Source organism: Pipistrellus kuhlii, unplaced genomic scaffold (assembly GCF_014108245.1).
Source record: "Pipistrellus kuhlii isolate mPipKuh1 unplaced genomic scaffold, mPipKuh1.p scaffold_m20_p_5, whole genome shotgun sequence".
NCBI classification, from domain to species: domain Eukaryota; kingdom Metazoa; phylum Chordata; class Mammalia; order Chiroptera; family Vespertilionidae; genus Pipistrellus; species Pipistrellus kuhlii.
The window spans coordinates 79,108,878-79,125,275 of NW_023425551.1; the positions used below are offsets into that span (position 1 = coordinate 79,108,878).

Genomic DNA, 16,398 nt, shown 5'->3' on the forward strand with positions numbered 1-16,398 from the left:
GGTTATCATTGTTCTGAAGGGAGTTTCCCAGTGGCCCTGGCCCAGGCCAGGAACACGGCAGCTATCAGTGAACACTAGTGGGGGAACGCATGACACATACCGCGAGATGTTTGGTCTGGGACGGGGGGTGGGATAAAGGTGTGGACTAGAGGTTCCAAGCCCAGTTTGTATCCCTCAGGAAAGGAGCCCCAATCATTCCCCTTGCAGAGAGGGCCTTGGGCCCAAACTGCAGCAGGGCCTTCCCGCCAGCTGTGCCCACTGCCCTGGAATGCCTGGCCTCTGCCCCCGGCTGTGAGTCCAGGTGGCTGAACTGAGTCCAGCAACGCCGTGCCAACGCCGTGGCATGGGACAAGGAAAACACTTAGCCCAGGCGGAGGAATGCCTTCTTAGATGTATGTTTGACTTTGTATCTGATGTTCGGGGCACTGACTTCAAACAGAATCTCCACGGACCGGTGAAGGCCCTGCTGCTAACGCCGTGACCCAGAGGCCGTGGCCTTTCCGGTCCAGCCCGGGCTCCTGGGCTCCCCAGAGCTGCCCGGCACCAAGGGCATGGGGCCAGGCGCTCCATCCACGGTGGGCGCGGAGGAGGCCTCCATCGCTGCCAAGCCCAGGCCCGCTGAGGAGGGGCTGGAGGGCTTTTTCTGGAGACAGTCCAGGAGCTCAGCCCGGGCATGGCCACAGCGCTGCGCCCAGGCCGGGCAGGGGAACTGGGCAGGGGGAGCCGGGCAGGGGGAGCGGGGAGGGGGACCCGCTGAGAGCAGCCTCCGCGCCCCCCGCGCTCCCGCTCCCGGGGCAGGAATCAGAGCGGCCCACAGGAGGCGCCTCCGCAGAGCTGGGGGCCTAGAAGCCTTGGGAGGCGGGGGCACCCTCAATCTGGTGAGACCGGGGTGGCTCAGCCTGTAGTCACGACGGGCCAGGGGCGGGGAGGGCGCTGGCAGCGGGGGGTGGGGGTGGGAAATGGAGGGCGAGGGGGACAGCCGGGCACCGACCCCTCCTAGGACTACCGCCCTCACCAGAAAACCAGGCGGCTTCCCGGGCTCTGGGGCACCCCTGTACCCTCCCCCGGAGAGGTGGAGCCCGTTTTTGGGACGGAGACCAGCCCCTCCGCGGTGAGGGACCCTCAGCGGAGAACTCCCCCGCCCCGCGCCTCCTTAGACCCTCCTCAAACAGGTGCCCTGGTTCACCGCCTCCCCTGCCCGGGGGTGCAGCCCCAGGGGGGTGGAAGTGGGGCCGCGCGATGGAGCCGTGCATCCCCGGACCCTCTGGGCCGTCCCCCTACCCCCCCCCCCCCCACGCCCGGCATCCGGAGCCGCGGCCCCACGCCCGCCCCGCGCGCACGGCCGCGCTCACCCCACAGCCCCGGCGCAGACCCCGCCCCGGCCCCGCCCCGCCCCTGCGGGCGCCCCCTCCGCTCCCGCCCGCCGGCCGCGGGGGGCGGGGGGCGGGGGGCGGCGGCTGGGGCAGATTTGATTTTCCCGCAGCCGGAGCCGGAGCCGGAGCCGCGTCCCCAGCCCCGCCGCCGCCCGCGCCGCACCCAGCCAGAGGCGGCGGCTCCGCTTCCCGGCTCCATCCACCGCGCGCCCCTCTCCCCCTGTACCCTTCTGCCCCCTGCACCCCTCTGCCCCTGCACTCCCTCTGCCCCCTGCACCCCTCTCCCCCCTGCACCCCCTCTGCCCCCTGCACCCCCTCTGCCCCCGCCCCACGCTGCGCGCGCCCCGCCCGGCCCCACGCCCCGCGCCCCGCGCCCCGCGCCCTGCGCCTCGCCCTGCTGCGCCCGGTTCTCCGGCACCGCACCCCTCCCCGCTGTGCCCCCGCCTCTTCGCCGTGGCCCCCTCACCCCTGCAGGGTGCGCAGCCCCCGCTCCCCCGCCCTCCCCTCTCACTGCCCACGCCCCCTCTCCGCGCTCCGCTCCTCCGCGGCTGCCAGCCTCGGTCCGGCTCCGGCTCCGGCTCCCGTGGCGCCGTAGTTGGGGAGCCCAGGGTTCGGTGGCTCCCCAGGAGCGTGGAGCGCGCAGGGACTGACTAATTGGGGCCGGGGGAAGGGGGTGGGGGGCAATGGAGCAGCCCGAGGACATGACGTCGCTGAGCGAGTTCGACTCCTTGGCGGGCAGCATCCCAGCCACCAAGGTGGAGATCACCGTGTCCTGCAGGTGAGCCTCCCGCCGCCGGCCCCCGTCCCGCCAGGGACCCCTGTCCCGCCCAGGGATCCCCGTCCCGCCCAGGCCCCTCCCTCGTCCACCCCCCTCCCCGTCCCGCCAGGGACCCCTGTCCCATCCAGGGACCCGGAGCCCGTGGCCCCTGGCCGTGGCCTCGCCTCGGGATGCCCCCTCCTCCCGCCTCCCCCCTGTCCTGCCAGAGCCCCTGCCCAGCGCGGTGGCGAGCGGGTGGAAGCCGGGCTGGGGTCGCGTTTCTGAAAGTTTGCGCTCTGGGCTGTGGCTGGAGGAGGCGTGAGGACCCAGGAGCAGGGGTCCCGGGCAGAGGGGGGAGGGAGGGAACGGCAGGCTATACCGGGGCTTGGAGCAGGTCATTTCTGAGCAACTCCTCCCCAAACCTAGAAGTGAGAGACCTGCCCAGCCTCCCAGGCTGCAGCCCCTGCCCCCAGCCTCCTGTCCTCTCTGCGGCCCCCTCCGTCCCCCTCCCCACCGCCTCGGACCCGGTGCCAGGGCCTTTCTCCACCTGCAGCAGCCGAACTGAACTGACTCCTGGAGAACCGCAGCGGGTCCCTCAGTCAGCGGTGCGGCTGCTGATGACAGTCTTAATGGGACCGTTAAAAAAACAATAACTTGGGTACAAAACCTTAGGCCAAAGGACTGTAACATGGAGTGTGTAATTAGAGTCCAGCAGGGGCGGGGAGAGTTTTTATGGGCTCCTACCCCAAGTCCTCACACAGGCTCCGGGGTAACTTCTCCATCTCAGAGCTGGTCTCTGCCCGGTTCTCCCGTGTGAGGGGAAGGCCCCCAGGCCGTGAGGGGTGCAGTGGAGATGGAGGGGCTTCTTCCTGGTGCGTCACCCTGTGGCTGCCCCGGGCACTGCCTGCTGCCACTGAGAGGGGCACTGGCCCAGGCACAGCCCACCGTGAGGTCCTGGAGATGCTCTCTGCCCGCATGACTGAGTCCTGGCTTTTTCCTTGTCCCAAACCCCCCACCCCATCCTCTTAGGGCCTTTCCCACGCTCATGGCCCCCACTGTATTCCAGGCAGTGGGGAGGGAGAGACAGAGCTTGGGCTGGGGGCTGAGAGAAGGATGGGGGGGGGCGATTGAGGGTGGTGAGTGAGCTGCCCCCTGTGCCAGGCTCCCTGATAACTTCCCGTATGTCTCCCCGGTGGTCCCACACACCGCGCTGTCAGAACACCTCCCAGCGCCATTTGCATCTTGCCATTACTCTTCTGGGAGACTCCTGATGGCCCGTTAGCTCCAGCCTCACCTCCTCAGCCTCCGACAGCTGCCACAGCCCGCCCTCCCCTCCCCGCAGGTACCACTCCCTGTGCCTGAGTCCCCTCCAGCCTTCAATCACTCCTGTGTCAGAGCTGTCTCCGGATCCTCCCACCTCCCAGCCAGGGAACAACCCATTCCCCACCCAGAGCTCACCCCTCCTTTACCTCTGCCAGTTCGTGCCCCTCGTCCTCCCTCCTCCACTTCAGCCACGGGACACGCAGCCCTCACGCTGTCTTCTGTGTCCCCCGGGGCCTGGGTGCTCGGCCTGGGCCACGGGGCCGCCAACACACTGAGCACTCGGCCTCTGAAGGCATCTCAGGTGTGTGCTTCGTCCCTCCTGCCCCAGAGTACCTCCTACCCCTCCCTGACTCTGACCCACGGACCCTCACTCCGGTGGAGAGGAGAGCAGGCAGCGGCCCCGTGGCTTTGGAGTCAGACACTTGGAATGGAATCTGCTCCCCAGTCTGACCGAGCCCAGGTTTCCTCCATCTGCCAAGAGCAGACAATGAGGAGCCGCCTTTGCCGAGGTGGCTCGCGTGCTCGGCTGGGAGAGTGGCTGGCATGCCGGAGCAGGCCCTGGGCAAACACTTTGGAGGAACTAACAGGAATAGGGGATTGCGAAGGACCCAGCACACTGCTTCGCACTTCCTTGGCCCGCAGTTGGTGCATAATAAGTAGCTGTAACGGTTACAGCAGCAGTAATGCTTGGTCCCTCCTGCTGGCTCTCTTCCAGGAGAGGTGTCAGACCTTTTGCCTAAAAGGTGCCTAGGGATGCATTTGCGATCTTGGCGGATGTGGTTCTGGCATCAGCCTTGTGCCCATTCCCTCGCAGGACACATGGTCTTCCGGTCTGAGGAGGGCCTGCCTGGGCCCTGTTCCTGATCTCCTGAGCACCAGAGGGAGGATGCGGGTTTTGGTGGGAAGGAGTGAGGAGGGGGAGTCGCCTGAACAGAGGGAAGAGAAAACAATATAGGTGAGCTTGAAATTGTGGGTCCATCTCTTTCCCTCAAGCAGGTCCAGCTCTCCAGGCTCTGAAAGAAAGAGGAGGTGGGGGAAGAGAGGGGGCAAGGAGAAAAGGAGGAGGAGGAGAGAAGGAAGATGGGGAGGAGGAGGAGGAAGGGGGAGGAGGGAGAGCTGCAGAGAATGGCTCTCCGGTATTTTCTGTACTTCAGTCTCCAGTGAATGAGGGTCAAGTCCTGCTCCCTGCACCTCAAGGTCCACACTGACTGGGCCCCAGGAGGAGGCTATGGGGTACGCACAAGACACTGCACTCTGCCCACAGCCTGAGTGACACCTGCTGGTGGGCAGGGAACAGTAGGGCAGGCAGAGGCGTTGGTAGGGTGAGAACTCCAGGGGTCTCAGAATGAGCTGCTAGGGCCAGTTCCCTCCCTCTCTGCTCTTAGGAAGGTCCCTGCTACCTTCTAGGAGCTCCTGTGCCTGCCCGCGGTAGGACCCAAACCCCTGCCATGTCTCCCCTGGGCACTGCCAGCCAAGCAAAGCTGCCTGGTACCGGGGCACGTCTGAGCCTCAGCCCAGGACCACAGCAGAGGCCCACGTGAGCCTCCGCGGAGGGCAGGTCACACTGTGGGATGGGTGTCCGGGCCCCTCCTGTAGGAAGGGTGTCTCTCGGGCGAATCCAAGTCCATTCCCAAATATTGTTCCTTTCCAGCTTCGGTGAACGCAGGGCCAGGGATGATTAAGTGCCTGGTTGTTTGGCTCAGGGGCTAAGAACATGGGCTGTGGCATCTGTCCACCTGGGTCCAAATCCCAGTTCTGCCCCTGTGACCCGGGTAAGCTGCTGAGCCCCCGAGTCCTTACCTATAAAGGAAGTACAGTAACCCCTATCACAGGGGGATTCACCCAGAAATAGTCATTTGTGTTGCCTATTACTTGACATCTGAATGTCAATAAAACTCAGTTTCTCTAGCTGAGTTCCAGGGTCATTGGGGGTCCCCCACAGAGATCTCACCCCTCCCAGCTTTATTGATGTGTGCTTGCCGGCTAGGGATTCTGAGTGAGTAGGGTAGATGGTGTATGAAACCAGACACCAGCAGGCGGTGCAGGAAGTGGGAGCCACAGCCTCTCTCTCTCCTCGGGTGGTCTTTTCCAGACCTTTTCTGACGCCGTCAGCTTCCCTGCAGACCCAGCCGAAACTCACCGGTCCCGTGTCCCAGTCCCCGAGGGCCGAACTGCTTTTCTGGTTTCTGTGCGTCAGCAGCGGCAGGCACCGGGACCGGCCTGCTGGTTAGAAAAGAGCGATTTGCATTTTTTATGTAACAGGGAACCTTTGCACCACCGCAGGGTCCGGTGGGTGCGAGAAGCACAGCGTTCCAGCGGTGGGGCTCCCAGGCCCCCGGAGGGCAGGGGTGGAGTCCAGAGGCTGGAGCCCGTAGCCCTGCCCAGTCTCAGGCAGCAGCCCTCGCCCTCTGGCATGGGGCTGGTGGGCAGCGGCTGCCTCTGCCCCAGCGCTGTTTTCTGTGTCTGTTGGGGCGGTGTTTTGCTGTCTGGGGCAGGAGACGCAGTGTGCTCAGGAGCTGCCTGGGCCTCTCAGAAGGCCCGGGAATGGGCCCCGGAGGCTCTCATCTGACGGCTCTGGGGAAGGAGGGCCTGGGGCAGCGGGCAGCTGTCAGAGCCAGTGCTAGGAAAAAGGAGGTCGTCAGCCATTGAAGAGCCAGGCGTTCTCCAGCGGAGCCGGGGAATGATGACAATGGGGTTTGTTGAACACTTAGTACGCGCCAGGCACCTCACATCTGTATCAGGCGGGACCGAGTGCGATTGCCCGGGCTCCACGGCTTTGGCCTACTCAGACAGCAGTTTGGTCCAAACGCAGATTATTCCACTGGTTTTCAATTCCTGTGTAACACCTCGCCACGTTCCTAGCAGCTTAAGCAACAGCCATCTCTGGTCTCTCTGTGCCTGTAGGCGAGGACCCAGCTCACCGCTCCTTGCTCAGGGTGCGCTCCCCTCTCCTCGGAAGGCCAGGCACCTGCAGGGCTGTGATCTCCCCCGAGGCTGGGCGTCCACGCTCCTTCAGGCTGTGGGCAGAGTGCAGTGTCCTGCGGCGGGAAGAGTCAAGTCCTGTTTTCTTGCTGATTGTTGGATCGGGTGGCACTTAGCTCCGGGGGCCGCCTGCTGCTTCTGGCAGGACAGCTCATTCTTCAAAGCCTGTGGAGAGTCCTCCCCCGTCCGCTGGACAGTCTTACAGGTGGTAACGGCCGTCACAGGAGTGCGGGCCCCTCCTACGCCCAGGCCCCACCCGCACTCAGGAGGGGGCTGTGCAGGCTTGTGCATCTAAGACCGCTCCCTGCCTCACCGTGTGTCTTTCTAATCCGACGGCAGTCTTGTGAGGCAGCTGGCAGTTCCTTTTAAGGAAATCAGGGCTTAGAGGGGATAAAGTCACTTGCTTAAGGTTACACATTTAGAGTATGTTTTGGAAAAGGGGTGTGTGTTCAAATTCAGCTTCCTCAACTCTCAAAGCTTCAAGGCTGGAATGGGGTCTCTGAGAGGGTCACGGTAGGGGCCTGGGCCCCAACCTTGTGACCAAGAATTAGGTGTTTTCTTTCCAGGGATGGGAGAGTTTTTTTCTTGCTCAAGAATGCCTCTGGTTCTGTGATACAAACCTGGGGCTGGAGAATCTCCAAGGAGCAGAGAGCAGAGAGTCACGGGATGGCAGCCTGCCCTCCACGCCCCCAGACCGTCCCTCTTCCCCAGCCCCGACCTCCCTGCTCAGAACCATGGCCATCGCTGGAGATGACCTGCCATTGGGAAGAGAGGGCGGGAGGAGGGGAGGAGGAGAAGGCTGTAAGCCATAGGGCACAGAGGAGGCAGGTGCATGAGAAATACTTAGGCTATAGGGAACCGAAAGTTTAATAGTAACTCAACCCCCGAGCATATTGATGTTTCTCTGATCGCAGCGAGTCTGGAGGGAGGTCATCTGATGGTTGGTCAGCTCGCTTTGCCATCAGGGACCCAGCTGCCTTTGTGCTCGGCCATCATCCAAAGGCTGTGCCTCCTTATTGCAAAGAGGCTGCCTGTTCCGGGCGTCACAGCCACATCCCAAAACAGGAAGCAAGACAGTGCCATGGGCCTCTCTTTGAAAAGTTCTTTTGATCTGGGAAGCACAGTCCCTCCCAAAACATCTCAGCAGACTTCCCCTTCCGTTTCCATGGCCAAAGCTGGGTGTCATGTACACCCCTAGACAAGTATTGTCGTCAGCACGGGCCGCCATAACAAAATGCCATCGATTGGGTGGCTCAGTCAACAGAACTGTATTTACCACAAACCTGAGAACGGACGTCCAAGGAGGTGGGCTTGGGCGCCAGCATGCTCGGTCCTGGGGAAGACGCTCTTCCCGGCCTCAGGTGGCTGCCTTCCTGCCGTATTCTCATTCTCTCTGCTCTCCGCTCTCCGGGGTGTATTTTTAAGGGCACTAATCCCATCGTAATCCCACCCAACCACCTCAGATAACCCTAATTACCTTCCAAAATCTCCAAACACCATCTCATTGGGGGTTAGTGTTTTAATATATAAATTGGGAGTGGGGAGGGGACACTCAATACTTGAAGCGGTGTGGATTCTGTCAGCAGGGAGAGAGAGGAATGCTTGCTGCTGACAGCCATGGACTCAGGGAGCCCCCGTCCCAGGAGGGACACAGTCCTGTCCTCGGGGAGCCCCAAGGAGGTGGTCCAAGGCACCCACAGGCTGCTTGGGCTCCTGAGTGCAGGGGTCTCAGGGGGCCTCTGAGGACTGGCTCCCTGGATTTTCCTGCAGTCAGTGGAAGCCAGTGTTAGGAGACTGACTGATGATAGCTAGAACCCTGACTACCTGTCAGTCTCCTGGGCAAGAAAAAATGACTTAGCGGGATTTCAAAACATTGCAAGGGTCCTCTGTCCCCTAATGTTACTCACCTCTGCTGGCCTAGCATAGTGCTTGAGGGTCCCAGTAGGATAGCTTTATGCCGTTCGGTCCTGAAGAATTCAGGACTGAAGAACTCAGTACTGATGATGGGTACCAATAACTGATCGCTATGGACACTCACATTCTTTGGATGATTGATACGAATCCTCGTTTGCTACTGAGGCTTCTCTGTGCTGAGGATATAGTGTGAACAAGATGGACAAGCTCTCTCCTCTCATAGAACTCACATTGGCGTTGGGGAATATAAACAAATACACACATTTAAAAATTTTTATTGATTTCAGAGAAGAGAGAGAGAGAGAGAGAGAGAGAGAGAGAGATCAATGATGAGAGAGAATCAGTAATTGGCCGCCCCCTGCACGCCTTCCCACTGGGGATCCAGCCTGCAACCCGGGCATGTGCCCTGATGGGAAATGAACTGTGACCTCCTGGTTCATAGGTTGATGCTCAAACCTCTGGGCCACACAGGCCAGGATATATACATTTCTCATGAAATAATGTCTGATAGGGATAAGTGCTCTGCAAATAAGTGTGTGGTTGTTGGGGATGCTTTAGACAGGATGGGCGGGTGACACTGAGCTGAGAGCCAGGGGCTGAGAAAGCCATCTGGAAGAGAGTCTCGAGAAAGGGTGATTCTGGTAGAGAGAGAGCAAGTGCAAAGGCCCAGTGGCAGAAGAGACCTTGCCATCCTTGCAAAACTGCAGGAGGGTAGTGTGGCTGGGGCAGTGTGACTCCCCAGAGGGGAGTGGAGAGGATGAGGTCAGAGAGGAAATGGGGGTGCAGATCCATGCTGAGGAGTTTGATTTATTATTCTAATAGTAATGGAATAATTGTTATTATTCTGTTTGGGGCGGGGCTAAACAGGAGGAATGTGATCTGATTGGCTTTCTATAAATGTCCTGGGGCAGCCTAAGGGGATTGACTGAGGGAGCGGGAGAGGGGCAGGGATGGAAGCACATGGCCAGGCAGAGGCCTCTGTGGTCTCCTTACGAGATCTCATGCGCTGCGGTGTGCGGAAGAGCGGGCAGATTGGGATGTGTTTTTGAACCAGAAACCTTACAGATGCGAGTTACGGGGCGTGGGCCCGGGGAGAGAGGAATCGCACACACTTCCTGTATTTCTGTGTTAAACGCTTGGCTTCCCAACAACTGGGCAAGGCCGGCCTGTGACCCCCGCACAGGGGCAGGCGGGGGAGGGGACTGAGGTCGAGCAGCGTGTCCAGGGGCGCGGAACCGCCCCGTGGCCGGGAGACTGCCGCCCGGCTGCGGCTCAGGCCGGCCAGAGCGCACGCTCTCCGTGGCCCTCAGCGCGGGAGGGACAGTTATTACCATAATTAATAATTACAGACGTGCAGCCAGCCTGGGGAGCAGCGCTCGCTAAGCCATGTGGAAATTGCTCTTTGGACCTTGGCGCGGGGACTTGGCAGGGAGAGAGGGCGAACGTGAGGGCGACTCTGAAAGGGGAGCTGGAGGGCCGGGGCGGCTGCCAAGCGCCCTCTCCTCCCGCTCCCTCCCTCCCTCCGAGCCTCGCCTGGACATCCGCCTGCGAGGAGGGGAGCCGGGCAGGAGGAGGGGAGAGCCCCCGGTTCTCTGCCTTGGGGAGCAGCCCGGAGGAGGCCGGGGCCAGAGAGGGCGTGAGGAGCTGCTGGCGGGAGGGCCGTGGGTGCTCCCCAAATGGCGTGGCTTCAGTGCTCCATCCCCCCGCCTGGCAAGCTGGGTGAACGGGGCACAACTCGGCGCCAAAAGTCTTGCCCGTAGCCTGGGTGACAGCCACCTCCTGGCACTGGTGTGTAGGGTGAACAGGGTGCCCCAGATCACGTACCCAACAAAGGATTTGGTGTGGGTTAGACCACACCTCTGCCTGCCGCGGGGGCTGCCCAGATGCCTGGTGCTGACCGGCTCCACAGAGAAACGGGCTGTTGCTTGCAGGCCCCTCAGGCTCAGGGGTCTCTGTGGGCCTCCAGGCTCACCTGTTCGGTCTGCTCGGCCAGCAGGAAGGCGCGCCCGGCCTGCGGCACGGGCACCTGCACCAGCCGCATTCCAAGCGGGGAGCACGTGGCACCACTGGGCCCCCACGGCCTGGAGGGGGCAGTTCCTATGAGCGGGCACTGCCGAGCTCATTGCAAATATGAGCTCTTCGCAGGAACCCCCAGGAGAGGCGGTTATTCCCCCCGCTTTACAGGTGGGGAGACCGAGGCACAAAGGAGCCAGGGAGTCCGTACAGCCTCCAGTGGGCAGCGCTGGGTTGGGGACCAGCAGAAAGCTGCAAGTCTCCGCTCTGAGCACCCCACTCTCCTCGGAGGTTGGCGGGTGCTGGGGGGGTGGCTGTTGGGAAGAAGATAAACACATTTTCCTACCTGACGACCCTCTTTGGGAACACGGTGAAAGCCCTCCGAAAGAACGCAGCCAGCTGGGCCAACCTGCCACGTTTTCCTAGTTTCAGGGTCCCGCACCCTGTGGCAGGCAGAGCTAAAGGTGGCACCCCTCCCGAGCCTCTTCTTGCGGGAGCCAGCGCCCCCGCTCTGCGCATCCCCCCACGGGGCCTCAGACACAAACAGGGATGTGCAATGGGTTCACCCAGCAGCTCTGCCCAGGAGCAAATGGGTCCCCTCAGACTGGGGCTCCCTGAGGACAGGCTGTGTCCCCTCAGACTGGGGCTCCCTGAGGACAGGGCTGTGTCCCCTCAGACTGGGGCTCCCTGAGGTCAGGGCTGTGTCCCCTCAGACTGGGGCTCCCTGAGGACAGGCTGTGTCCCCTCAGACTGGGGCTCCCTGGGGGCGGGACTCCCCTCCCCTCTCTGACAGCTCGTATTCTCCACATTTTTAATGTCCCGGAAGGGAGGGTGGCACCGCAGGCTCCCTCCCTGGGTCCGGCCTCTCCAGGGCTCTCTTTGGGGGGACTGTGACCTCACAGGCAGCCAGTCCTCGCTGCCGGGCCCTGGGAGGGCTTCCCGCGGGGAGCAGAGGCAGGCTCTGCCCTGCTTCCCTGGCCTCCGCCCTGCTTCCCTGGCCTCCGCCCTGCTTCCCTGGCCTCCGCCCTGCTTCCCTGGCCTCCGCCCTGCTTCCCTGGCCTCCGCCCTGCTTCCCTGGCCTCCGCTCTGCTTCCCTGGCCTCCGCTCTGCTTCCCTGGCCTCCGCCCTGCTTCCCTGGCCTCCGCTCTGCTTCCCTGGCCTCCGCCCTGCTTCCCTGGCCTCCGCCCTGCTTCCCTGGCCTCCGCCCTGCTTCCCTGGCCTCCGCCCTGCTTCCCTGGCCTCCGCCCTGCTTCCCTGGCCTCCGCCCTGCTTCCCTGGCCTCCGCTCTGCTTCCCTGGCCTCTGCCCTGCTTCCCTGGCCTCTGCCCTGCTTCCCTGGCCTCCGCTCTGCTTCCCTGGCCTCCGCTCTGCTTCCCTGGCCTCTGCCCTGCTTCCCTGGCCTCCGCTCTGCTTCCCTGGCCTCCGCTCTGCTTCCCTGGCCTCTGCCCTGCTTCCCTGGCCTCCGCTCTGCTTCCCTGGCCTCTGCCCTGCTTCCCTGGCCTCTGCCCTGCTTCCCTGGCCTCCGCTCTGCTTCCCTGGCCTCCGCTCTGCTTCCCTGGCCTCCGCCCTGCTTCCCTGGCCTCCGCCCTGCTTCCCTGGTCTCCGCTCTGCTTCCCTGGCCTCCGCCCTGCTTCCCTGGCCTCCGCCCTGCTTCCCTGGCCTCGATCTGAGGAACAAAAGAAACCGATTCCAGGCTGCCGAGCTGAAGGGTTTTATGCTCTTTTGGGGAAATCCATTTGCCTTTTGGGAAATGTCTCAACGGCAGGAGGTGAGGAGAGGCACTCGGGTCTGGTCTGCCTGCCCTGGTGGCTCGGCATGCTTGGTGCCTGGTGGTGGGAGTGCTTGGTGCCCTGTGGCTCAGCGTGCTTGGTGCCCGGTGGCTGGGCGTGCTTGGTGCCTGGTGGTGGGAGTGCTTGGTGCCCTGTGGCTCAGCGTGCTTGGTGCCCGGTGGTTCGGCGTGCTTGGTGCCTGGTGACTCGGCGTGCTTGGTGCCCGGTGGTTCAGCGTGCTTGGTGCCCTGGTGGTGGGCGTGCTTGGTGCCCTGTGGCTCAGCGTGCTTGGTGCCCGGTGACTCGGCGTGCTTGGTGCCTGGTGGTGGGAGTGCTTGGTGCCCTGTGGCTCAGCGTGCTTGGTGCCCGGTGACTCGGCGTGCTTGGTGCCCGGTGGCTCAGCGTGCTTGGTGCCCGGTGGTTCGGCGTGCTTGGTGCCCGGTGACTCGGCGTGCTTGGTGCCTGGTGGTGGGAGTGCTTGGTGCCCTGTGGCTCAGCGTGCTTGGTGCCCAGTGACTCGGCGTGCTTGGTGCCCGGTGGCTCAGCGTGCTTGGTGCCTGGTGGTGAGTGTGCTTGGTGCCCGGTGGCTCCGCGTGCTTGGTGCCTGGTGGTGGGTGTGCTTGGTGCCCGGTGGCTCGGCGTGCTTGGTGCCCGGTGGCTGGGCGTGCTTGGTGCCCGGTGGGTGTGCTTGGTGCCCGGTGGCTGGGCGTGCTTGGTGCCCGGTGGCTGGGCGTGCTTGGTGCCCGGTGGGTGTGCTTGGTGCCCGGTGGCTCAGCGTGCTTGGTGCCTGGTGGGCGTGCTTGATGCCCCGTGGCTCGGCGTGCTTGGTGCCCGGTGGCTGGGCGTGCTTGGTGCCCGGTGGCTCGGTTGCTTGGTGCCCGGTGGCTGGGCATGCTTGGTGCCCGGTGGCTCGGCGTGCTTGGTGCCCGGTGGCTCCGCGTGCTTGGTGCCTGGTGGTGGGTGTGCTTGGTGCCCAGTGGCTCAGCGTGCTTGGTGCCTGGTGGTGGGCGTGCTTGGTGCCCGGTGGCTCAGTGTGCTTGGTGCCTGGTGGTGGGCGTGCTTGGTGCCCGGTGGCTCAGCGTGCTTGGTGCCCGGTGGCTGGGCGTGCTTGGTGCCCGGTGGCTGGGCGTGCTTGGTGCCCGGTGGCTGGGCGTGCTTGGTGCCCGGTGGCTGGGCGTGCTTGGTGCCTGGTGGCTCAGCGTGCTTGGTGCCCGGTGGCTTGGAGTGCTTGGTGCCCGGTGGCTCGGAGTGCTTGGTGCCCGGTGGCTGGGCGTGCTTGGTGCCCGGTGGCTCAGGGGTACTTGGCGCCCGGTGGCTCGGCGTGCTTGGTGCCCGGTGGCTCAGGGGTGCTTGGTGCTTGGTGGTTCAGGGGTACTTGGCGCCCGGTGGCTCGGAGTGCTTGGTGCCCGGTGGCTCAGTGTGCTTGGTGCCTGGTGGTGGGTGTGCTTGGTGCCCGGTGGCTCGGCGTGCTTGGTGCCCGGTGGCTCGGGGGTGCTTGGTGCCCGGTGGCTGGGCGTGCTTGGTGCCCGGTGGCTCAGGGGTACTTGGCGCCCGGTGGCTCGGCGTGCTTGGTGCCCGGTGGCTCAGGGGTGCTTGGTGCTTGGTGGTTCAGGGGTACTTGGCGCCCGGTGGCTCAGGGGTGCTTGGTGCCCGGTGGTTCGGGGGTGCTTGGTGCCCGGTGGCTCAGGGGTGCTTGGTGCCCGGTGGCTCAGGGGTGCTTGGTGCCCGGTGGTTCAGGGCTGCTTGGTGCCCGGTGGCTCGGCGTGCTTGGCGCCCGGTGGCTTGGTGTGCTTGGTGCCCTGGTGGCTCAGGGGTGCTTGGTGCTTGGTGGCTCGGCGTGCTTGGTGCCCTGGTGGTGGGGGTGCTTGGTGCCCGGTGGCTCGGGGGTGCTTGGTGTGGGAAGCCTGGCTCCTCCCCTCCGTTTTTTGCTGCTGCCGCCTGAGGGCAAGCCCCTCACCCCCAGCCTCAGAGGCCCCAGGGGACCAGGGAGGCTCGTGTGAGGCCCTTCAGTGGCTCACAGGAGCATGCTGCTTCAGTGGGGAAACTGAGGCCCTAAGACCAAGAGTCCTGATGTGTGGTATCTGGACTGCGGTCATCGGGACAGTGTGCATACGCGTGTCACGTGGGTATGTGCGTGTGTGTGCAGGTCTGTGTGTGTGTCTTATTTACACATGGCCTCTGGGCCCTGCCCAGACCTACACGGTCAGACCCCAGGAGTCTGCCCTCTGATAAATGGGAGAGGGCGGAGGCCCAGGGAGTGAGAGGCCCTCAGGGGAACAGGCGTGGGGTCACAGAGGCTGGGGGTCCTCAAGAGAGGGAGGCCCAGGGGACGCCTGAGGCTGGGTGACGGCGGTCCCCAGCCAGGGGGCTCCGGGGGTGAGGTGGCTCTGTCAGCCGCCCGCCTCTCCTTGGCCCCCAAGTGAGCCCGAGCACCCGTATGGGCTCGGCTGCCCTGCCAGCACCTGGCCCAGCAGGACTGACCCGTCTGACCAGCCTCACTGCCCACCGCTGTCCTGAGGGAGCAACTGCTTTTAGCCCCACTTTACAGATGGGGAAACCGAGGCCCAAGGAAGGCAGGGAACTTGTCCGGATCTGGGAGGTGGACCAGCTTGTCTGGCTGCAGCCCATGCATGTAACCGTGAGGCTCTTTAGCTGAGAGGAAGCACTGGGGCTCCTCTGTAGCCGGGCGCCTGGCCAGTCAGGGGACAAGGGCCACACTCACCCATCCGGCTTCGGCCTGCCTTCCTCCACCCGTGGCCAGGCCCCTGCTCTGTGTCGGGGCCGGGCTGGCCTGAGCAGAGGCAGGTGGCTGTCCTGGAGGAGCACACACCAGCCTGAGAGGCGCTGAGCCCGCTGTGCACGGGGGGTGCTGAGTCCCAGGCAGGCTGCACCCCAGGCAGAGGGCTCGGACAGGGAGGACAGCTGCTGGTCATGCGCAGGGGAGGCCCAGAGAGGCTCCGTCGAGCAGGAGGCAGGAGCGGGTCTAGAAGGATGACCTCAGCCGCGTGGGGGCAGAGGGGCATTGCCCGTGGCTGCGGGGCCCAGGCGCAGTGAGGGCACTCAGGCACTGGGCAGGGAGCCCCGAAGCTGGGTGCTGGGTCCCATTTCTCAGCCCGGCTGTGCGCCTCTCCCCCGGCGGGGAGGGTGGGCGAGCCCCTCTGCTTCTCCTCTTCTTCCCAAATCCGAGTTCCAGGCCAGACCCAGGGGGCCCAGGCCTGGGCGAAGCCGCTCGGCCTCCCACTCCCGGTGGATGCAGGGCCGGGAAAAGGCGCCCGCTCAGCCCCTGCGGCTGGACCGTCCTGGGTTTATGTAGTCACAGCTTCAGGACAGCACGCGCTCCGGGAGAGAAGTCCCCCCCCAGCCCTCTCTCACTTTCCTGCTCCTCACCTGCCCCAGGTTCCACCACGGCGGAGTCCTCTTTGGGGCTAAGGCTGGTGTCTCTGGTTTAAATCAAAACGGACGCTGCTGCCTCCCAGCCCAGCACACTGCAGGAGGGCGGTCAGCCCAGGCCCAGGCCCAGGCCCAGGCCCGCCCCCCGCGGTGGGGTGACGCCTGTAAGTGGTGCTGACCTGCAGCCCCTGCTGCCCACCTTTCGGAGCTGCCTCTGACACTCACTGCCGAGGGCCGGGAGCCTGTCAGAGGTTTCCAGAGTGAAGCTGGCTGGAGCAGGTGTGGGGGCGGGTGGTAGGGCCAGCAGAGGGGCTGTGTGCCACACGGGGAGGCCCCGAAGGAAGAGACTGGCGGAGGGTGGGGATTTGGGGGTCTCTCGCAGAGACATCTCTGAGAGTCTCGGTGAGGACTGGAACTGAGGGATTCATGAGCACAATCTGGGGCCACCAGGCACGGGGGATGCCATGTGCTCCTGCCAGGTTGCTACTGCAGCTCTCTGTCAGTCAGTCTGTCTGTCAGTAGGCCTTTGGCTCCCAAGTCAGGGCGATTGAGTTGAGTGTGGGCTCAGGTTGCCCAGACAGGCTGTCCCTCCTGATGGTTCTGGCGATGCGGATGCAGGGTCAGAGCTGGGCCTTTCTGGCTCTCCCACTGCCTGCTGTGGGGAGTGGCCGCCTGCCCCGGCCCTGCTCCCTCCTCAGGAGAAGGTGGGACACATGGTCAGGGTCCATCTGCTCTGACATTTGGGGTTGGCTGTGAGGAAGCCACACAGACCCTTGCTGAGAGTTTCTCCTCTTTGGGAAGGGGGAGTGTGCGAATGGAGAGGAGGAAGGGGAGGTGACCCCGGGGCATCTGGGAGGGAGGGGGACGGGGAGAGCCTC

At 63.9% G+C, this 16,398-nt stretch overlaps 1 protein-coding gene across 2 annotated transcripts in view; it reads left to right on the plus strand.

The window, feature by feature from the left end:
* Positions 1-1,877: 1,877 nt before the first annotated feature.
* CPNE5 (copine 5) overlaps positions 1,878-16,398 on the plus strand; it is an 85,034-nt gene continuing 70,513 nt past the window's right edge. The window contains exon 1 of one of the 2 annotated variants that reach the window (XR_006740105.1): positions 1,878-2,151. Coding sequence is in view for 1 of the 2 variants with exons in the window: in XM_036414945.2 (XP_036270838.1) it covers positions 2,057-2,151 (95 nt within the window). In the remaining variant the exon portion in view is untranslated. The remainder of the gene's footprint in view (positions 2,152-16,398) is intronic. The other variant, XM_036414945.2, reaches the window with a different exon arrangement.